Here is a 23489-nt window from a genome sequence, read left to right as displayed (position 1 = left end):
CAAGGAGACAGAAGCAGAGATACAAGCAGCTGTAAAAGGCGGCCCCGTCCAGGAAACACACAGCCAGGCAGACGAGCTCCAAGGCAGCTCCCATGCCAGAGGATGAAGAGAGCACATCCACCCAGCCACGGCCAGAGAAACAGGACCACACCTGAAGACAGGCCGATCTCCAACATCTACAAACAAGGGTGTTGATGGAAGCAGCACAGCTGATGTTTCTTTCCTGGATGACGTCACAGCCAAACAGGAACAGACGAGGCAAAGCTACTCTGAGGAAAAGCAGAGAGAGCAGAAGGTTAGAGATTGAACTAACAGATTCTGCAGAATAGGAGAACAGAGAGAGAATGAAGCAGAATGATGAAATGGGGGTCCCTATGTCCTCCAAAAGTCTAAGCCTATAGCAGCATAAATATAGAGAGAGAGCTCAGGATAACCTGAGCCACCCTAACTATAAGCTTTATCAAAAAGGAAAGTTTTAAGCCTAGCCTTAAAAGTAGACAGAGTGTCTGCCTCACGGACTAAAACTGGTAGTTGGTTCCACAGGAGAGGAGCCTGATAACTAAAAGATCTGCCTCCCATTCTACTTTTAGAAATTCTAGGAACCACTAGTAAACCTGCAGATTGAGAGCGAAGTGCTCTGTTAGGAACATAAGGAACAATCAGATCTCTGATATAAGATGGAGCTTGGCCATTTAAGGCTTTATATGTGAGAAGGAGGATTTTAAATTCTATTCTTGATTTAACAGGAAGCCAATGAAGAGAAGCCAGGATAGGAGAGATATGATCTCTCTTTTTAATTTTCATCAGAACTCTGGCTGCAGCATTTTGGATCAGCTGAAGGCTTTTAACTACAGTTTGTGGACTTCCTGATAGTAAAGAATTACAATAGTCCAGCCTTGAAGTAACAAATGCATGGACTAGTTTCTCAGCATCACCCCTGGACAGGAGATTTCTAATTTTTGCAATGTTCCTCATACGAAAGAAGGAAATTCTAGAAACCTCTTTGATCTGGGATTTAAATGGCAGGTCCTGATCAAAAATAACACCAAGATTTTTTACTTTATTATCTGAAATCAGTTTAATCCCATCCAAATGAGTGACTGGCTAATCAGCTTCTTTTTCAGAGACTCTGGTCCAAAGACTATAACTTCTGTTTTGTCTGCATTCAGAAGCAGAAAGTTAAGAGTCATCCAGGTTTTTATGTCTTCAAGACATGCTTGTAATCTATGTAATGGGTTAGCTTCATCTGGATTTATAGACAGATATAGCTGGGTATCATCAGCATAACAGTGGAAATTAATCCCATGCTGTCTAATAACTCTACCAATTGGGAGCATTTATAAAGTAAAGAGAATTGGTCCTAGCACTGATCCCTGTGGTACTCCACAGGTAACCTTTGAGTGTGTTGAAGATCTATCATTAACATAAACAAACTGAATTCGATCAGATAGATAGGATTTAAACCAGTCTAGTGCTGTTCCTTTAATTCCAACAAAATATTCAAGTCTTTCTAAAAGAATATTATGGTCAACTGTATCAAATGCAGCACTAAGATCCAACAGGACGAGCACAGATACAAGTCCATTATCTGAGGCCATGAGAATATCATTAGTGACTTTCACCAGAGCTGTTTCAGTGCTATGATGAGCTCTAAAGCCAGACTGAAACTCTTCAAAAAGTTCATTATGGTGTAAGTGATCACAAACTTGTTTGGCAACTACTTTCTCAAGAATTTTGGATAAGAAAGGAAGATTGGATATAGGTCTATAATTGACCAAGTCATCTGGGTCAAGAGACGGTTTCTTAAGCAGAGGTTTAATTACAGCAACCTTAAAAGCTTTAGGTACATATCCCTGTAACAGAGATAGATTAATCACATCTAAAATGGAGGAGGAGATCAAAGGGAATACCTCCTTAAATAACCTGGTTGGAACTGGATCTAACATACAAGTTGAAGGCCTAGATGAAGACAATAATTTTGCTAATTCAGAAAGTTCAACTGGATCAAAGCAGTCTAAACCCGGTTCAGATTCCATGACTACCTCAGGTACAATCGCGGATAGAGGAGTGCTTATGATCTTATTTTTAATAAGATCAATCTTATTTATAAAGAATCCCATAAAATCATTGCTGTTAAGAGCAGGTGGAATGGACGGTTCAACAGAGCTATGGCTCTGGGTGAGTTTGGCAACTGTATTAAAAAGAAATCTAGGATTATTAATCCAATAATGTAAAAAAATAATCAACAGTTTAATCAATAAGCAAAAAAATCATTAGTTGCAGCCCTAATTGAATCTACACAAAACAAAATGTATGAAATACAGTAATAAAGAGATGGGAAATAGGATTAAAATTAATGACAACCTATTAAAAAGAATAAGTTTGTGGCGTAATTACTGATTGGAAAATGACATTAAAAGCACACATTTTTAACAATTGGTTCCCCAAAAATTCACCTAAATTAAACCCCAGAGTGGGCATAGTGCTCTCTACACAGAAGGTCATGCAGTCAGTGATACATCACTGCACTGTGAAGCAGAGAGCATGATAACATGGCCACAAACTTCTGTGGGAGATAGTATGGCCTCAAGCCCACCACAAGTAGTTCCATGTCTGAGGAGCATGTCTGCTCCTTCATAAGTCGTGTTACACCATCTCTCTCTCACAAACATGCCAACCCCCGCCTCTCTTCTTTGGCTGCCAAAGTCCTTTCCACACAGATTAGTTTAAAACTGTCCAGGAGTCCAAGTTCATCCAACAGGGTCTCAGTGAAGCACTTGATTCTAGCCTTCCTGTACTTTATCTGGAAATAGGTTAGGGCTGTGAGGTCCTCATTATTTTTGGGGAGAGATCTTACGTTTCCCATGACCAGAGATGTTCTTCCATTCTGCATAATTTGTTAGTTCAATCTCTAACGTACTGCCCTCTCTGCTTTTTCACATAGTAGCTTAATCTGGTCTGTTCCTGTTTGGCTATGACACCAGCCTGGAGAGAGGAATGGAATAGAATAGAATAGAATAGAATAGAATAGAATAGAATAGAATAGAATAGAATAGAATAGAATAGAATAGAAAATCTCTTTATTGTCCCACAATGGGAAAATATCAGCTGTGTTTCTGCCATCAACACCTTTTTTTAGATGTTGGAGCTTGGCCTGTTTTTCAGTGTAGTCCTGGGTCTCTTACTGTGACTAACTGGATGTGCTCTCTTCATCGTCTGAGATAGGAGCTGGCTCAGAGCTCGTCCGCCTGGCTGAGTGTTTCCTGGACGGGGCCGTCTGTGGAGCTGGTTTACAGCTGCTTTCTGTATCTCTGCTTCTGTCTCCTTGAACCCCAGTCGGCCTCAGCAGATGGCCGCTCACACTGAGCCTGGTTCTGCTGGAGGTTTTCCTCTCCTCTGTCACTGTAAGCATGCTTGGTGTGAGGAATTGCCTTCAAGTCAATCGGTCGATGCAATCAGCTGGTGTCCTTTGAATCAGTTTGACTGTATGATCTGTTTGAATAATCTCTGTAAAGTGAGATGACGTCTTGTGAATTGTCGCTATATAAATAAACTGAATTGAAATGAATGCAAAAGAAGCATTCCTCCGTTTCAACCCGTCACCCCTGCAGCCTCCCTGTATGTCTGTAGGGATGTCTGGTCTCAGCGTGGTCACAAAGTCTGAGTAGCTGGTCCCTGGGTGTAGAAAATGGGACGTCTGGAGCTTTGGACAAACGGATCCCCCCGTGTGCCAAAAGTAAAAGAAAACTTAGCAGCACAGTCAAAAAAGGTGGCTTCCCATGTTAGCGCTTGCACAATAAACCCCTTACAATAGTTACAGGGGAAAAAAACAGCGTAAAAAGGAGAAAGTAAGAGAAAAGAGGCGGCGTAACAACCGTCATCTTGAACCCATCTTGAACTTGGGAACTAAATATCTTTATTTCGGGCCTGACTCTAGACCTGACTGGAAAAAACTTGGGATTGACTTGTTGTTTTCAAATCAACAACATCCCACCTCCGTATCTCACAGACCTCATTGCACAATTAAGCCTAATTTGCATATTGAATTAAAATGTGCAAATTAAGTATTATTATAACTTGTTCCAAATCCTGTTTTCTTTTTTAAACTGATATAATAGATTTAGTGGTAAATGGCCTGTACTTATAGCGCTTTTTCAAGTCAGGAGACGACCAAAGCGCTTCGCTTTACACTACATTCAGTCATTCAGTCACACACACTGATGATGGCAAACTTCACTGTAGCCACAGTTGGCCTGGGGCTCACTGACTGAGGCGAGGCTGTCGTACACTGACCCCACCAGGTCATCTGACCACCATGCAGGTGAAGTGTCTTGCCCAAGGACACAACAACACTTAAAGCCAGACCTGAGGGTTGAACCGACAACCCTCCAGTTGCAGGGCAAACTCCTACATCTGACTCCATCGTCGTCCGTTCTAATTACTTGACATGTAATTTAGACATGTTTGGGTGACTTGTCTAAAAATGTAGCTTTAGAGTTCATGTACTATTATGTTTTTATAACTATATCAAAAAATAAAAATAAATAAATTTTATGTCGCCTTTTTTCCAGGATGTTTTCACACCAGAATGTAAGTTTAAAGAGTCTGTGTTCGAAAACTACTACGTCATCTACTCATCCACCCTGTACCGGCAGCATGAGTCCGGCCGGGCCTGGTTCCTGGGTCTGAACAAGGAAGGAATCATCATGAAGGGGAACCGAGTGAAGAAGACTAAACCCTGCTCACATTTCGTCCCCAGGCCTATTGAAGGTGAGAAGAAAAACTCTCTGCTGTTATTCATGTTGAACTGTAGGGGCCTCGCAGACGAGGGGAGGACCTTAATGAAGAAACAAGAGCAGTTTGATTAGGATTTTCAGGACCAGTATCAATGAGAATCTACCTTCTGCCTATTGAAAGAATAAGTACTCGAAAAAAACAAGATTGGATTATATAAATTATAAACCTACAGAAAGATTTAGAGTTTACACTGGAAAAAACATCTAGAAAGAAGTAAAAGTATCTTAAATTAAGTGCATTTACCCTTAATTTGAGTTGGTAAATGAGATTTTGTCAATAGTATTTTCACTCTTAAAATAAGATAATTAGATGATATGCACTTGAAATAAGACAATGCAGTTGTTTTTTTTCTTATTTTAAATGTAAATTGTCTCATTCCATTGGCAAAATGTCTGTTTCCTCCTCAATTCAAGACAAAATGCACTTATTGAAAGAAAAAATGAAAAAATGCAGTGTAATGTCTGCTTATTTAGAGTTCAACATCCCTAACCCTCTGCCTTAGATGTAAGTGAGGTCTGTTTAAAGTCCATGTGTGTCTGAAACATTAACAGTTTAGTCAGATGTCCTACAGACGCTTCCTCGAGGTCGAGGTGAATCTTAAATAACACAGATGGCGGTTTATTAGGAAACATGAGGCTCAGTTTCTTCTTTCAGTTGCTCTGTTGGCTGCTGTTGCTTTTCATCCCCTCCCTACTTTCCATTTCAAGTATTAAGATCGTTTCTTACTTGCAGCCTAATTTTAGCCTGAGGAACCTCCTCTAGATAATTTTCTATGTTTTTATCTATTATACTATAATCTACTATATCCCTCCAGCACACTGATTTCTGTAATACTGAATCAACTGGACTGATGGATTTAACTGGATCAGAATCAGAACCAGCTGCTTCCAGGTTCTTCCTAAACGAGTGAAATTAGCACAGTTTTTTCTCCCTGCAGCTGAAAAAAATGTTTTAATAACTTATTGAGCATTTTATTTTAGTAACAAATTCTGTCACTATTTAGACATTAGGATCAGCTATATTGCAATGAAGTCCGGAACATGAATTATGCTCTAGGAGGATAATTATTGCTATTAGCTTTTATACCTGGATGGTAAATAAAAAACAAACTGAGAAAACAAACTGGAATATAATGTCTGAATATAAAATCTTTTTATTTTTTTATTTTACAAAAAAAAAATTGTTCTTGTGTTTCTAAAAAATGCCTCTAGATCCTTGAAAAAATGCTTAAAATAAGTTTGGATTTTGATGTTAAATTGCCAAATTTATAGTTTTTTTTTTTTTAAGGAAATCAAGGTTGATTTAAATAGTACAAATTAATTTTAGAATAATACAGGTGTAGGCTTCATGATGGCAAAGTTGGGCGCAGTGTTTTCCTTCAGCAAGAGGGTCCAACTGAGGTTGGACCCATTAAAGGTTAACCTTCTAAACTTACATCTCCAGAAATATTGAAGAAATGGTAGTGTTTTCTTTTACAGTACATCAATAAACATGTAATAACAAGGTAATAACATAACAGGTTACACTTTATTACTAGGTAACAATAAAAATGGAGAGTTTATGGAGAATTTTGATAAGTGCTGTGCTTCAAGCAGACAAGGTAAAGTCAGACTTCTTAAATTTCAAACAGCTATTACCAGGTAATTCAGTCATTTCACTGACAGCAATAAATTAATGTGTTATTATTTAGTAAAATGCAGTTTATTACTTGGCATATCACAAACTAAACCTAGAATACAGCAACATGGGCGTAGGTTTGCATAGGGACCATAGGGACATGTCCCTACCAACATTTTGGACCGACCTACTTGTCCCTACCAACAATTAGATGTGAATAACATGTTTATAATTTACAATACAGCTTTGTTGCAGCAGTAGAGGGGATGGATATATTGACAGATGAAAACATTTTTGTTTATATATATATATTTTTTTTACAATTATACAATTATATGGTATCATTCCTGCTCAAAGTGGGTCCCTCTGTGAGCTAAAGACATGTTTTAGAGTCTCTATACTCCAGTTAACGATTAATCGATTCCTAAATTTGTTGACATTTTAACTCTTTAAACCCTGAACCAGGAAATAATTGACAGAAGATTCTAATTTTCCAAAATTAGAATTGTCATTGAACTTTGTGACAAATGAAATAACTATATAAATTTTGTAAAAACATTAAATTACATAATTTATTTGCATCAATTTCGATATATTATGCATTTCTTTGTTTTCATATGTTTTCTCTTCACCACATGTGTCTGATTATGTAAGTCAGGGTTTGAAGAACAAAAACATCACACTGATGATGCTGAGGTTTCAAAATATCCTGTATCAACTATGATACACTTGACCTTAAAGGGTTAATAATCGATTATTCCGATGAATTTTTTAAGAGCAAGATAAAATACATGATATGGGTTAAATAGAGTAACTACAGCCCTAGATGACTTTTAGAGTGAAATTAATATTCTAAATGCTCAGGGTCGGTTCCAGTGCTCATGTAAATACAATACATAAATTTTGTGTCCCTTAAATCTATTATTTTGCTTTGTTTCATGATACAAAGAGAATATTTAAAAGATAAGTGTGGGTTTTAACTCTGCACAATTGTACATCTTCAAAAGAAAAGATAAATCCACATAAAACAGACATATTTAGACTTTATTTAGTTAAATAGGCACAGATTTACTTTCTGTCTTAGTCGCTGGTAATTTGAAATGCAAACCTTTTCAAAGTGGAAAAAAAGTCATAATTCCTCATTCATCAGAGCCAATGATGCTTCAAACATTGATAAACAGCATCTAGTGTGTAGAGCTTATAACATTTTTACAAATGTAGCAAGAAATGCTGCTTTCTCTTTAAACAAAATACACCCTGATTTTCACGTCAAGCATAAGAAAAATGAGCATGCATATTTTTGCATAGGACCAAAAGTGTCCCTACTAAAGTTGAAATCAAACCTACGCCTTTGTGCAGCAAGCCAATCTTCTTAAAGGTATAATGGAGGATGTTTGTTGTGCGGGTGGATCATCAAAATAAGTGGTCCTCCTAATTGTCAGTCATTCTGATGATATGCTTCCTCCTACGTGCTCGTCCCCATTTTCACTTACCTGTGGTGAGTCCGAAATAGTGGAAAAACTGCAGATCTTGTTTTGGAAAGTAAGCTTGTATGAGCGATGCAAACAGCAACTTTTAAACAGAGCGTGCACCAGGAGAAATGGGCTCGTGCACGCTCTCACCATCGTTTAATAGGCGTTCCCTTTAAGGAGTGGCTACAGGTGGTGCATGTGCTTTTTTTTTTTAAAGTAGAGAGGGCGGATTTTCTCAAAAGATTGCGTAAATCATTCCTATACCTTTATCTAAACTCTTATTTATACGTAACTTGAGTTCAGTTTTATAATGTTTTACTTACCTGATCACAAGTTAGATTTACTTTGTAAGCCGTTGGAAGGTGGTGGCCAATAATAGAAACTGTTATGTGGTAAACCACCCAAAGCCTCCATTGTTACACAGTGACATACATGTAATAATTACATGAAATGACTTTGAAACTATATACCTTAATTTTGGGGTAATTATCAAATAGTTTTTCTTGTTACCAAGTAATATAGTGTGACTTGCTATGTTATTACCATGTTATTACATAGTTATTAATGTACTTTAAAAGAAAGCGTTACCTAAGAAATTTTGGAAAATCAAAAGTCAGTTTGGAAAAAGTGGAATTGATGAACTATTGTTCTCTCACCCTTTCTCCCACATCCTTCCCCTCTCCAGTTTGCATGTACAAGGAGCCGTCTCTGCATGAGCTTGAGGAGAAGCTGCTGAAGTCTTCACGAAGCCCGACGCTGAACAGTGGCCGTGCCAGGAGCTTGGATCGACCGGCGCGGGGGTCTGCCCACTCCTCCACAGAGCGGGAGGCGTCATAGCCTGCGGCGCCCCCCCAGCAGGTGCAGACGGAAGAGGACGAGAACCATTTTAACAATCCCTGTGTTCAGCAACTACAACCACACCGACGACAACCAACCCGCCAAGACAACAATGACGAAGAAAACAGCGTAAAAAAGATTTTAAAAATGGGGAAATTCTTCTTGCTTGTTATGAAATAAACGAGCAAGGGCGTGGGGGAGGGGCTTGCTCGGAAACAAAAAAATAGATAAAAACAGGACGTTGATGATGGAGATTTACATTTTATGCAAAAAGTCCTGCTGAATTAGTGCCAGGAGGCTAGCACACCTACTCTTCATCAACACATTGTAATCATCATCATTTCTGTCACAACGTTGACAAAATATCTGTGGAGTGGAGCGAGCGCTCCGAACTCTGAAGCTTTAAGCCATGTAGAAACTTCACTTCCTTTGTTTCCTGATGAATGCTAAAACTTTCTAACTTTCTACACGCCGTGCTTCTTCCTTTTCTCCTTTGTTGAATCTTGAATCTTGAATCTTGAATCTGAATCTTTGTTGAATCAGACGGACTCAGCTCCGTTCAGATGTCACAGTTTGTTTGGTTTTTTTGTTCTAACGGGTCGGGAACTTGTTCCGGGTTTAGTCACAGACACTGCCGTTTTAAAGATCGGTGACAGACTGGACTTCCTCCTCTGAGCAGGATCGGGGAGGGGATCTCGTTGGTGATCAGAGTTGAGATTGAAGCCTTTCTTTGTTCACCATCATTTTCACTAAGTCCACTTTTCTGCATGTTTTAGATTGTTTAGAACTGGTACCGCCTGGAGCCTCTTTCTATGAAAACCATCTTCAAAGCCTTTGAACATTAACACTTGATTTCAAGAAAGCACAAAAGGATAAACTTGTATAAATATTGTCAAAGAGGAAACCACTAGTAAATGACTTATTATAGCTGTTTTTTAAGGTTTTAAGGCTATGCAGTCTTGCTACTTTCCTTCCTCAATCAGATCTCTAAAAGTGAAATTATTCCTAAAAATGAAATATTAATTCTCTAATTGTGACAAATGAATAACCGGTTTGACGGCTGGCGTCCATAGTCTTCATATTATTTGAGATTAGAGAGAAACTTTTTAGCACAAATCTGAACCTCAAATGTGATTGAAGTTCTCTTAACAAGAAAGTTTTTTTTTTTAAGAACTTAAAGTCCGGACAAGGCAGGTGAGCCGACTAGGTCCTCACTAGTCCACCAAAACAAGTCTGCATTTCTGTCATATTTCGTGCATATGCATTGGATTGAAATTTAACAAAGTGTTTTTCTGTCATTCAATTCAAAAAAGTCGACTTTGTTCCTTTTTAAGGTCATTTAAACTGGAAATGGACCTAATGAGGAAACAAGTAAACACAGACGAGTAACTCCTGAAAATAACTGGAATAAAGTAATGCAGAATATTTAACTAGACATAGATTATAAAAAGTTTTAACTTCTCTGTTTGCAATGAAAGGGAATCCAACAGTTTTTAAATAAACAAGTGTAGCTAGCTAATGTCAGTAAAGGATAGATGCAACAAGCTGTTGAAGATTCTCAGTCATCCAGGTCATAGTCATTCCAAAAAATGTTAAAAACAATCTTCTGGACTTTGTTTCCAAGTTTGAAGATGTTTTGCTTCCCATCCAGGAAGCTTTTTCAAGTCAAAATGTCAGAAATAGCGTTGAGTTTGAGGTTTTATACAGCAGCCCAACGAAGCCTTGTTTATGTTTTGAAAACATGCAAATTGAAACAGACGAAGGGGTCCACCCCTTTGGAATGGGGGTCGTTTGGCTTCTTTTTTTAAACTGCAATGCCCCATACCTGTCTATGTCTCTGAAATGGGGGTCGTTAAAGGGAATTGTTGGCCTGACTGAATAGGTGAGGTCCTCGCTCTCCTGTACAAAGATGATGATGATGATGATAATGATGGTGATGGTCGGAAGGGATTAACTCAGTTGCTGCATTGTAGGTTTTTCAAAGCTGAAACAGACAAAGGGGTCCACCCTAAAGATTTGCATGTTTTCAAAACAAAAACAAGGTCTTGTTGGGCTACTGTATAAAACCTCAAACTCAACGCTATTCCTGACATTTTGAATTGAAAAAGCTTCCTGGATGGGAAGCAAAACTTCTTCAAACTTGGAAACAAAGTCCGGTGGATTGTTTTTTAATTTTCTTTTTTTCTGAATGATAGATGCAAAAAGTGCAAGAACCTGCGTCTTTCTGCCAGCATTGGGTTTTGTTTATTTGCAGGACCTCAGCAGACAGCTCGAGGTCGTGTCAAAGAAGGATGGTTTTCATAGGAACTAAGCTGGCTGAAGAAACGACTGATATTAGAGGCGAAGGGTAGCAGGAGCCGAAGCGTTGGCTTCATCGGGCCGAGGCACCGTTGCATGCTGCTGCGTTCACTGACATGTGTCCCCTGTCATGATAGACTTTAGGAGGAGAATTTTGCATGATTTATTTTTTTTAAAGCACAGCGACAGCCCCTCAATGGTTCGGGGAATTTCAATAATTTATGAAGACACTAACAGCAGCGTTGTGTAACTGAGATCTAGTCTGAACAGAAGCCCCACCTCAGATATAATGATATGTGATATTATTACTATCACAGCATGGATCACTGTAGGACTGCTAGATTTATTTAGGCACACCTGTTCTGTTTTTAATGTGGCTATGATGCGATATTACATTACTGAGATTGGTTCAGGTTTTCTATTTTATTTTATTTTTTGAGGTAAAACAACGAGGGTGACAGAGTGGATAAAAACAAGTCCTCTGAATATATTTTCTGGTTCAACCAAAAGCAACCAGTCGATGACATCTGATGATTTAAACTCCTCAGTTTAGACTGTTAAATCATGACTCCTACAGGAATGTTTCATTATTTTCATTATTTTATCGCTTTATGTTATTTAAAAAAAATGAAATAGATAGAAATTATCAAATCTTGATGACAGAAAATTATTTGATCCACAAAACATTTTTCCCAATAGCTATAAATGTAAAAAAAAAAAACGTTAAATTGTTTAATCTCTCCATATTCTATTTTTTATATTTATTATTTATTTTTCTCCTGATATTCCCCAATTTTTTTAAGGATCAGTTTTTGACTGAAAGATTGACGTTAAATGAGAAACAGGCAGGGGAGGGAGATGAAGACGAAGGTTTCAGAATAGCAGAATTTTAGTTATCCTCGAAGAAACTTAGCGTCATGGTGTGACAGAAACCTCTCTGCTGCATCAGAAGAAAACTGTAACGTTGCTTTAAGAATCTAAAAATCTATTGGAAAGAGCAGCCAGGAACCATCTTTGCAGCTGAGCAATCATGCCTGAATGATCCTGTAGATGTGGATGAACTACAGGACTGATCAGTCAATCAAACGTGTCTCTGGGCTTATTGAATGTAAGTTACTTAACATTTCCGTCTTCATTGGACACCTTCGGTGGAGCGGTTAGCAGCTTTGGGTCTTTTCTTCATAGAGTTTTGCATGTTTATCCCGTTGCACATGAGGGTTCTCTCTGGGTACTCCAACTTCCCCAATAATGTCTAAAAACAAGACTGTTAGGTTAATTGGTTACTCTGAATTTGTCACAGATGAGCGCCCCCCTGAGGATGGATGAATGGATGGATGGATGGATGTTTTTTAAGTAGCAGAGGTTTACATGAGTTAATATGAGGCCTTTTTTATAGGTATGTGGGACCTATAAAAAAGGCCTCACTATTTAATTTAAAAGTAAAGAGTTCAGGCTGCTGTCGTTAAGTTCTTCCTCTCTCAGCTTCAGGCCTTCAGACCGTGATGCGTTCGGGCGCGGGTTGATGGGAGGCTGTGACAGCAGGGTGAACACTGCCCTCTTCTGGCAAACAGCACTGCCCTGAAAACTGTAGCTACTTTACTGCAACTTTATCTGAATTTCATATTAAAACAGGAGACTTTTAAAAAGTCTGAATCAGGGAAATCCCTGACTCAAAGGATGGATCAGTCCTGTTTACAGTTTAAGGAAATAACCTCCATCTTTCCTTTTATGTTTCACTCTCCTGATCCTTAGAGCAGGTAGCGGCACTGCCCTTTAAAACCCTTGTTGTTTTCTCTGACTCAGACCCTTCAGCTCCTGTCACAGAACACTGACCCAGTTTCCTGAAAGCAGGTCCAGCAGATCGCCAAACAAATGAGTCCTCCTTCCACATATACGAGTCCAATGACAGAGAAAACTTTGGCAGGGAATCTTCTTATTTTCAGGGATTTTACGTCAGATCTGTTGAAATGCAGCCAGAAACCTGAAAAACGTATAAAGTGATGATGAAGTCAAACTTTATGGATTTTATGTTTGACTTTTGGATGTGTTGTTTGTGAGGATTTAACGTCCAGACAAGGCTGGTGACCAGACCAGGTCCTCATGAGTACACAAAAACAAATAGTTTGTTTTCCTATCATTGGATTGGTTTTCAACAGCGTTGAAAAGGTCATTTGTCTTGGAAGGTTAAGCATTTGAACCCGGACAGGGCCTAATGGGGAACGAATGGATTTAATGTTTGACTTTTTGGGTGTTTTTAGGAAACTTGGTCTCCTCCCATCAGCCAGCAGGAACAAAACATGAATCAGGTTAATATCTTTGTTCTTTCCTTCTGTTTGTCACTGAACACGCTGCTGTTCCTGTTTGATCCCTAAACCTTAGGGTCACAGTGGGTGGGTCAAGGAGGAAAATCAAAGCTTCTCTGATAAAATACTGACGGACTGAACGACTAATGGGGGGAAACAGATCAACCGTCATAATCCGCCGTTCTGCCTGTGAGAAAGTCTTCCACTTGGGATTTTAATGGGACAACATGGATTGTAGAGACTCCTGACGATTCCAAGAGTTTGCGTCCACTTTGAGGGGAATTCCAGTGTCACATCTGCTGATTCAGACTAAACAGAAACATAGTTTCAACTTGATTTTAGCTCTGAAGTGTTGCTTTCCTCCGGTGATCACAGAACAAGCTAAGAGTTAAAGTATGGAATGCCAAAAGAGCCAAAAATAATTGTCAATGTGTTAAAACTCAAAGCAGAAATTAATTTATTATTTTATGATTAAAAAAAACATATTTATTATTGGGATGGGAAATATTTGATTATTATTATTATTGATAATTATTAATTTTAATAATTATCTACATGCATTGTTGTCATGCTTTTTTAATAATACAGTTCAATATAAAGTAAACATTTCTGTGGCGTTCACTTGCCATGTTTAATTTACACATATATGTTTAACGAATATTCATACCAGAAGGTTTTACACATTTCTTCATGATTTGGGGCATTTTCAGTGGAATTTGGAGTCACTAATTTGGTCCCAATTATAGTTGTCCAGGTTTATTTTATGAGAAATCACTCTAATGTGAACACTGGTTATTCCAATGGCTAATGAATCACCTGAAGGCAGCACCGCCGATGTGTTAGTGACTCTATGGAATAAAAGTCTGTAATCTCTGTGCTAAAACTGTGGTGGGGACTGTTACTCTAGCTCCTGACTGGAAGCGGAGGAATTGGCAGATGGAAATGTATGAACCTGTTCAAAACTTTAGTTTGTTTGCTGATGTTTGCACCGTCATATAAACGCATCATGTATTAGAAAAACTCATCGCTAATACGCAACAGGATGAAAAAAAGACGACTGAAAAATAAAGAAAAAAATGACAGAAGAACATCAGTGTCTCTCATCTTTTTGATTCATTTTACTGTTAGAACCATTAGAACCAGGGGCCCAGATCCTGGGGGCCACTCTATACTGCAGCTGCTTAGATTCTCCTCTAGGTGGCAGAACCATGAAGATTCAGCTTAAACAGTACTGTATGTTTTTACAGCTATTGGACAATGTAAAATTTGGAATTAACATTTGTAATATAAAAAGTACTTTTTAAGAAAAATACAATATCATTAAACCTCCTGTAATGTCCTGTAAACTTGGGTTGGAATTTTGTCAAATTGATTCCGACTCTTTAATCTTTAAGGATTAATAATTCACCGCTTGCTCAATGTATGAGGTTTAGTTTTAATTCATGCGGATTCATTGTTTTTCTTTCACCCATAGGATGTAGATTCTGGACAGTAGAGGGCGACGTTGCACATACTTTAAACAGAACTTCAATTATGATGTAATTGATGCTCAGGGGTTTTGATTATGGGTTGGTTTTCGGGGCCTAATTTGGCTTTGCTTGAGTTCAGCTTAATTAAGTCAACCTGATGCCTCGAAGGGGAATCTCTTCACATGCTTCACATAAAGAACAAAAAAACAAGTCTGATTTTAAAGAAGAATGTTTGTCTAAAAATCAGAACTAATTTCACTCCAGACCAGAACTGCACCTTACTGGACCTTTGTCTTTCCACAACCTATTTTAAGTTCAAGGATCGTTTTTACAGACAGAAGCATGGTTGGGCCATGGGATCTCCAGTGTCACCAATTTTAGCCAATCTTTACATGGAAGAAATGGAAAAAAGAGCTTTAGGCACCTTTAGAAGAAAACCACCAAGCTACTGGTTTAGATATGTGGATGACACATCCGCCAAAATCCACTTGAAAGAAGTGGAAGCTTTCACCAGACACATCAACTCGGTGGAGAACAACATCAAGTTCACCAGAGAGGATGCCAACAACAACAGGCCACCTTTGCTTGGTGAGCATGGAAGGAGATGGAAATATCAACATTGAAGTGTATAGGAAATCCACTCACACAGACCAGTATCTTCTTTTTGACTCACACCGCCCACTGGAACACAGATTTTCTCTCACCAGAACCTTACAACACCGGACTGAGAATGTCCCTACTAAAACAGAAGGGAAGCATAAAGAACAGAAACACAATAAAGATGCCCTTCAAACCTGTGGATACCCTGACTGGGTGTTTGTCAATTCAGCAAGGAAAACCAAAAGACATGCAGCAGAACATAACAGTGATGATATTAAACACAAAAACATCGCCATCCCATATGTTGCTGGAGTCTCTGAAAAGGTCAAGAGGACTTTCTCCAAACATAAAATCCCAGAACATTTCAAACCAAATAGGACCTTAGTGTATCCTAAGGACAAAACCCCCCAGACCAAATATGAGTGGAGTGGTGTATGCAGTTCAGGGCGGTGAGAAATGCTCTGATCTTTATATTGGAGAAACCAAACAACATCTACAGAAGCATGGCTCAACACAGAAGAGAGACTTCCTCTGGACAAGATTCGGCTGTCCACCTACATGGAACCAACTACCAGTTTAGTCCACTTTTAGAGTGGCTTCGTTTCCCAAAGATATCTCTATAGTTATGCTCCTATAGGCTTAGACTGCTGGAGGACATAGAGACCAGTTTTCATCTTTCAGCTTCATTCTATTTTTATATTCTCCCATTCTGCAGTATGTTTTAGTTACATTTTCTCATAGTATCTTCATTTGGTCTGTTCCTGTCTGGCTGTGACCCAATTCTGGAGAGAAATATCAGCTGTGCTGCTGCCATCAACCCACTTTCTTTTATAGATGTTGGAGCTTAGCCTGTTTTTCAGTGTAGTCTTGTTTCTCTGACTAACTGGATGTGCTCTCTTTCATCCTCTCCACTGTCACTACAAGCACGCTTAGTGTGAGGGATTCAATGAGTCGATGCAATCAGCTAGTTTTCCTTAGATAGAAAAACTATGATCTGGATGAATTCTCTCTATAAAGTGCTTTGAGAGGACATTTGTTGTGAATTGGTTCTATATAAATAGTTGAATCATATTGAATTACCTCTTTAAACCCAACACCAGACTCATAAGCTGCTGTTCTTCCTGAAGCTTCAGTATCACTTCTGCAGTCAGGAGTACCAATATAAATGTCTGAGGTATAAAAGGAGCAAAGCTCCTTCACATGCTGAGTAACCATGTTCTGATCACGTGTGCCTGATGTGATAAAGCTGTGGGATAAATCACATCAGAATGGGTTGAAGCAGCTAAAAGCCTCACTTTTTATCCACATAATCATATTTTGCTTGTAAAGGCTTGAGTGCATTTTAGTAATGTAGCCGCCAAGATGTAGTTTAGAGGAAATTGTCATCTTAACTACTTGGGAAAAAACTAAATTCTAGAAAATGGATAAAAAGCTAGTAAGTGGAAGCATATTTATTTGAGAAAAAGCAAAAGTGATTATCATCATATGAAGACTTTTAAAAACTTAAAATACGTAGGTTGTTAAATATATAACACATAAAGCCAAGAACATGTTTTGTGAATAGAAATTTTAAGTAAACCCAATCAACAATTTATTTTTTTTCATTTGTTTAATATATAAGATTTTCTTTTCAAACCTAATTTTTTTAATAGATTTAATATTTTCTAATCTTATTTTTTCAAATTTCTCTTTTTCAGATTGAGTTTTATAATTTATATTATTTTCATATTATATATTATAGATCATTCTCTTTCAGAGATTGGAAGTAACGAAGTACAAATACTTCGTTACTGTACTCAACTAGATTTTTCTGATATTTTTACTTTACTTTACTACTTATTTTTATGGCGACTTTTTACTTCTACTCCTTACATTTTTACACAAATATCTGTACTTTTTACTCCTTACATTTTTAAAAATTGTCTCGTTACTTTAGTTTTGAATCATTTCAATGGAGTTACTGTTATTATTTTTCACGTCATCAATACCAAATTCAATCTAATTGGATGGGAATCTACGTTGCATTTGACGCACCACTACAAGATGAATCGACAGACTCGGCGGTATTCATTGGCGGCAAATCATTGCAGCTTGGTGGCGGTGGCGTTAGCATAGTAGCATGGACGACGAGATGATTGAAAATGAACACAACGGAGATCTAGTCCTATTGGCAGACATCCATTTAAAATGTAGGCAACGGCTTGAAAAAAGTGGTTTCTACTTTTACTTTTATACTTTAAGTAAATTTACAAGCCTGTACTTACTTGAGTAAAGAAGTTTAATCGGTACTTCCACTTTTACCAGAGTATTTTTAACACAATTATCTGTACTTTTACTCAAGTACAGAAAGTGAGTACTTTTGCCATCTCTGTTCTCTTTACTTTAAGCCCAATATATGTGTATGTTAGGATTACTCATGACGTGTATAATGACCAATAAAAATATTGCTACTGTAACTCCAGGCAGATCCATACAAATGAGTCTTCACTCATCATGCAGAGGAAACCCAGAAAAAAAGTCATTCCAAAAAAAGAGAAAATTGAAAAAACTATTCAAAAGAATACAATTTTAAACATTAAAAAAATATTTGAATAAAATTGAATATTTAGAAAAATTTAATTGTGTAATACTGTGAATGGCCTCTGGGGTCACAGAGCTGGGAGTTAGTGGTTCATCATCAAATCCATCAGGAAATATGGAGCAGCCTCAAGGCAAAAAATAAAATGTAGATGTTTAAATGTTGATCTCATTTTTGTTTTTTATTTTCTTGCTGTGTAATCTGGTTCTTCTCTGTTATCACTCGATATATCTGATTTAGATATATTTTAAATTGACTCAGTCTATTGTTCTTTCTGTAGTTAATGCTTTAAACAATAAACAATACAATTATACAAACATCCTAATTCACGTTAACTTAAATTTTCACATTATGATATAATGTTCACAGTCAAATATATTTTCTATTGAAAACAAAGATATGAAATACTGCAGTAGAACATACAATGACTTAAACCATATTATAGGTCAGGAGTAACCAATTAAGATCAGCGGGGTCCGAATAAAGGAAATCATCAACCAGTAAAGGTCCAGAGACATTTCTAATTATAATCTGTTACTTTAAACAGAATTTAACACTGAAATAAAATGAGGTGTTTATGCAGCCATGTTAAAAAATGACTTTTTAAATAAAGGAATATTTAAAAAGAAATATAATAATATAAAATAAATATTTTAAAACCTAAAGGGTTTTTGAAGTAGAGAACAACAATCGTTCAGTTTGGTATATAGACAATTTCCTGATTCACAGATTTTATAAAACACCTGAACTGACCTTTTATTTGTTTCTGTCTTAATTATTATTCTTTATGGCTTAATGAGAGCAGTGGGCTTTATGCTGCCCTGCAAGGCTTTAAACCTGGGTTTGAATGGAGACAAAGCCATTCTAAAGCACATATCAAGGAGCTCATTTTGAGCCTGGATCCATATTTAATTTTTGATTCTGTTCATGGTGGAGAATCCTGCTTCACAGCAGCAGGTTGAGCCAAACATCCTCTAAATGTTCAGGGTCATCTTTGAGCACCATTTCACTTTTCTTTCACAGTTCACTGCAGTTCTTCCAGCAGTCCACTCTTTCTCTGCTCTGTTTTTCCCATCGCCCAGCTTGCCACAGGTTTGCCTGCTGTGTCTAAAAGTAGCAGCAGCAGCAACCCAGACTGACAGCAGCTCATTGGTTAATTTGTATCACGTGGACACTGGAAAAAATCAAACTCTAGAAAAGTCATTTTTTTCTTAAAATCATTTGTTCTTGGATTGAGGAGGTAAAAGATATAAAACAAGATATTTTACACTTAAAATGAGAAAACCCAATTGCATTGTCTTATTTCAGGTGCATATTATCTAAATATCTTATTTTAAGAGTGCAAGTACTCATTCCATTGGCAAACTATCTCATTTACCCGCTCAAATTAAGGGTAAATACATTTAATTTAAGAAATGTTTACTTATTTCCTGATCGTTTTTCCAGTGTAGCCTGGTCCCAGACAATCCAGATGGGCTTTACCATATTAACAGGCATTTTCTAACTTCAGGTGAAGTTCTAACTTCAGGTGAAGTTAGAAAATGCCGTCGGACAAAATGCGGTAATTTATAAATATTTAAATCAGGTTGGGTTCAGATTAGCCAGCCGTTGTCTCCGGATCCGAGCCCCGATCTGCTAATCCGTGACCTCTGTTATAGGTTATCAAATCAGCGTCAGTTGTCTTTCAGATAGGCTAGCTGTAGTGATTTTAAGGTCCAGCAGGTGGCAGTATTCAGTGACACAGTATCGACGCAGTATCAGTATAGTTTGGCAACCTTTCATGACGCCTCATCTACCCACTATCACTGCTGTACGGTTTATATGCTTATAAGTCAAATTCCGTATTTTTGTGATAATCTTGGTCAATATAGCTGAAGTTCAGAGTTGGCCTAGTTGATTCCAGCACAGTGTGTCAGCAAAATGGCTTTTAGAATCAATATTTGTAAAAAAAAAAAAAACTTAAACAAAAGCCCAACACACAGACTATTAGAGCAAGCTGGTTTTAACTTTGCAGAACGCTTTGTTAAATGTTCTGGTGTCCTAAAAGCCTAGCAGCTTCATCCATGTTTGATGAGCAGGAAGAGAAAAACAGGCCTCTTCTGCAGCTGAACGACTCTGAGACCTTTTTTCAATTTCAGTTTTAACTGTGTTAACCTGAAAAATGAAAGTTATTTTATTTTTTTAGTGAACCTACCTGCGTTTTAACAGTTTTTTATGGTGTTGACCTTGTAAACATATTTTAAGGGAGTAGATCTGGGGGAAAAATTGTAAAATAGACATAAAGGCAGAGTTTAATAGCTACTGCCTTAATTTTGTTATATTCTACTTTAAGAAAGAAACCCTTTTTTCATTTTTTTTGTTTGTTTGTTTTTGGCCTACAGTCATTACAGATAAAAACCAGCAGGTGGCGACATTTAACCAAGAATGAGAGTTTAAAGCTGTGATCATCTAACAGCAGCCATGCTCTCCTTGGAACCATCATTTTACTGTCTAACTGAAAAGCTGTTAGGATAAGTCTTTCTTGTCCAAACAGATCCCAGACTCTTCGAAGTCTGTGTACAAACTGATCAAAAACCAAATTCATCTAGTCAGATATTGAGGAAGCACTTAACTATTTTACGTGTTTTGTTGTTTTTCTTACAAAGAGAGACCTTCTGCTTTGCTTTCTTTAAATGAAGCATTACAGTTCAGCTATTGATTTAAAAAAGATGGGAAAAATGATTGAGCAACATAACAACCAAACTTTTATTACATTTTTATTTTTCTGACACTGACTAATAAGGGAGACTGTGTTTAAATCAGCTAGCGCACTCGAAAGATTTTAAAGCATAACTCCAAATTTATTATTTAATAGGTTTTGAGAATTTTATTTAGTTTTCTGGACCTGTTTGGGTTTGACTCTGCAGTCATTTTTCACCATGGCTGAATTTCATATAGTCTCAAGTGTTCAGAGGTTACTCCCTGCTGCTGTGGTGCTTAGAACACAAAGGACTTGTTATACAGCAGCTTTTCCCTTTGGTTTCTGTTCTCATTCCTTGATAGGCTGCTGTTACAGTTCATAACCTTTTGTTGTAATAAGCAGAGGCTGGAACACATTATTGACATCAGTTATTGACAACCCTTACTAATAACCATTTCCCACTGGCCAAAAAACCTGTTGAAACTGTCGGACAATCAGCTTTTAGTGGCAGTGGGATTGGCTCTTTGACCTGCGTCAATATAGTTAATCTGCTACAGGCTTATACTGCTGGAGGACATAGGGACCCCCATTTCATCATTCTGCTTCATTCTATCTCTACTCTCCTAATCTACAGAATCTGTTAGTTCAATCTCTAACGTTATGCTCTCTCTGCTTTTTCTCATAGTAGCTTTGCCTCGTCTGTTCCTGTTTGGCTGTGACACCATCCTGGAAAGAAATATCAGCTGTGCTGCTTCCATCAACATCCTTGTTTATAGATGCTGGAGATAGGCCTGTTTTTCAGTGTAGTCCTGTTTCTCTGACTGTGACTGAGTGGATGTGCTCTCTTCATCCTCTGACATGGGAGCTGGCTCGGAGCTCGTCTGCCTGGCTGTGTGTTTCCTTTTACAGTTGCCTTTTGTATCTCTGCTTCTGTCTCCTTGAACCCCAGTCGGCCTCTGCAGATGGCCGCTTACACTGAGCCTGGTTCTGCTGGAGGTTTCTTCCTGTTAAAAGGGAGTTTTTCCTCTCCAGTTAGTGTGAGGGATTGCCTTCAAGTCAATGAGTCAATGCAATTAACTGGTTTTCTGTAGATGGAAAACTTTCAATCAATTTGACTGTATGATCTGGTTGAACTGTAAAGTGCCTTGAGATGACATGTGTTGTGAATTGGCGCTATAGAAATAAACTGAATTGAATTGAATTAAATTGAATTAATTGTCATAGTTCAGGACAGGAGGACCCAGTATTCAAGGTGAGACAGACAGGGGGATAACTCAAAGCATTTATTAAGTATTTTATAAGGAGCACATTGATATAGAAAAAATAAAACAAAACAGCAAAAATAGACAACACAGAAAATATACAGTAACTCCTAGAAATCTGCTTCCATGCCTGTATGAGATGAGAGGAACACAAAACAGAAAACATAACATCAAAAAGAACACAACAGACAACAAAAGTAAACATAAAGAAAAGCCTAAATACGCACACCACTAATGTCTGATCTGATAGTGACATCACCGGCCCAAATCAAATATAATTTAACCTTGCTTTAAAATGATCAACTGGATTTCCTTTTTTCTTTTTACTGGAAAAAAATGTCATTCTGCACCTAATAAGTTTAAAACTGAAAATACTCTTCCTCCATTTTCTTCATACTTCACAACTAAGTAGACCACTCGTGTTGACCTTTTTAAATCTAAAAGAATACTGTAGGTTTGGGTGGAATTTCTAATAATAAAATTTTATGATTTAAAAATGTTATGCATAATTGAGACAAACTTTGAAAGTCAATTCTAAAAAATTAAAAGTACATTTAATTTATATTTCTATCAAGGAAAAAATAAATGTTTGTAATGTCCTCTTAATGTGTGTTGATATTGTGTTTGATTAGCTGTACATATAAAATCATCATGATAAAAATAGATAAAGGCTTGAAGACGTTGGCCTGTATGTAATGCATTTCTGTTATGTGTTTTACTAAGTGAATTGACTTATTGAAATATATAAACTTTCAGTTAAAATTCTAAAAGAGAAGAACCTGCAATTCTATGTACTTTCATTATATTTGTTGAATCTTTTAGAGCAGGGGTCTTCAACATTTTCGAGGCCAAGGACCCCCAAACTGATTGCGAGATGGAGCGGGGACCCCTTAATTATATATATTGTAGTAATTTGTGTCATATCAAACTGGTCCTATAGTCACTCTATTACATATGGAGTCATGTAACGAAAGTAATTTCTCTCTGGGATTATTAAAGTATTTCTGATTCTGATTCCAGGTTGATGGGACAGGTGTTGTGAATGAAATGGTGCCCAGGTTTGAAAGAGCTCCTGTGTGTCGCTAAATGTGTGCATTGATGACTGAAGGACATCTTCTGCTTCTATTTATATGTTTACTACAGTGCGTTGAATTCATGTTAATGTGTATTTAAAGACATTTTAATTAGTGCAAAAAATTGCAGGAGGGAACATAAAAAAAAGTAATCAACCAAGACTTTCGCGACCCCCATGCAGTACCTCCGCGGACCCCATAGGGGTCGCGGACCCCCTGTTGAAGACCTCTGTTTTAGGGTAATCTATTGAAGATCTGAAAGGCAAGAGAGAGAAAAAAATCTGGAAAAGAAAAGTTTGAAGTTTTTTTTTTTTTTTGTATTATTTTCTGCCCTGAAAGGCAAGAGAAAGAAAAAACAACAACAACAAAAAAAAAGGCAAATCTTTCAGTTTTTTCTTGTAATACTTTATTTTGCCACTAGAGGCACTGACGTAATAAGACAGACAGTCACTCACGGCTGTATTCTTCAACTGTATATAGTCAGAGAGGCCTGCAAGAATCAA

At 37.5% G+C, this 23489-nt stretch overlaps 1 protein-coding gene across 2 annotated transcripts in view; it reads left to right on the top strand.

Annotated features, from left to right (window-relative positions):
• LOC119791549 (fibroblast growth factor 12-like) overlaps positions 1 to 8947 on the top strand; it is a 70401-nt gene extending 61454 nt beyond the window's left edge. For both annotated transcript variants that reach the window (XM_038297704.1, XM_038297703.1), the window contains exons 4-5: positions 4572 to 4770; positions 8572 to 8947. In XM_038297704.1, coding sequence (XP_038153632.1) covers positions 4572 to 4770; positions 8572 to 8723 — 351 coding nt within the window. In that variant the 3' untranslated portion in view covers positions 8724 to 8947. The remainder of the gene's footprint in view (positions 1 to 4571; positions 4771 to 8571) is intronic.
• Positions 8948 to 23489: the final 14542 nt, after the last annotated feature.

Source organism: Cyprinodon tularosa, unplaced genomic scaffold, assembly GCF_016077235.1.
Source record: "Cyprinodon tularosa strain WSP-4 unplaced genomic scaffold, ASM1607723v1 ctg394, whole genome shotgun sequence".
Taxonomy (NCBI): domain Eukaryota; kingdom Metazoa; phylum Chordata; class Actinopteri; order Cyprinodontiformes; family Cyprinodontidae; genus Cyprinodon; species Cyprinodon tularosa.
The sequence above is the reverse complement of the archived record's forward strand: the minus strand, read 5'-3'. Positions and strand labels throughout refer to the sequence as shown.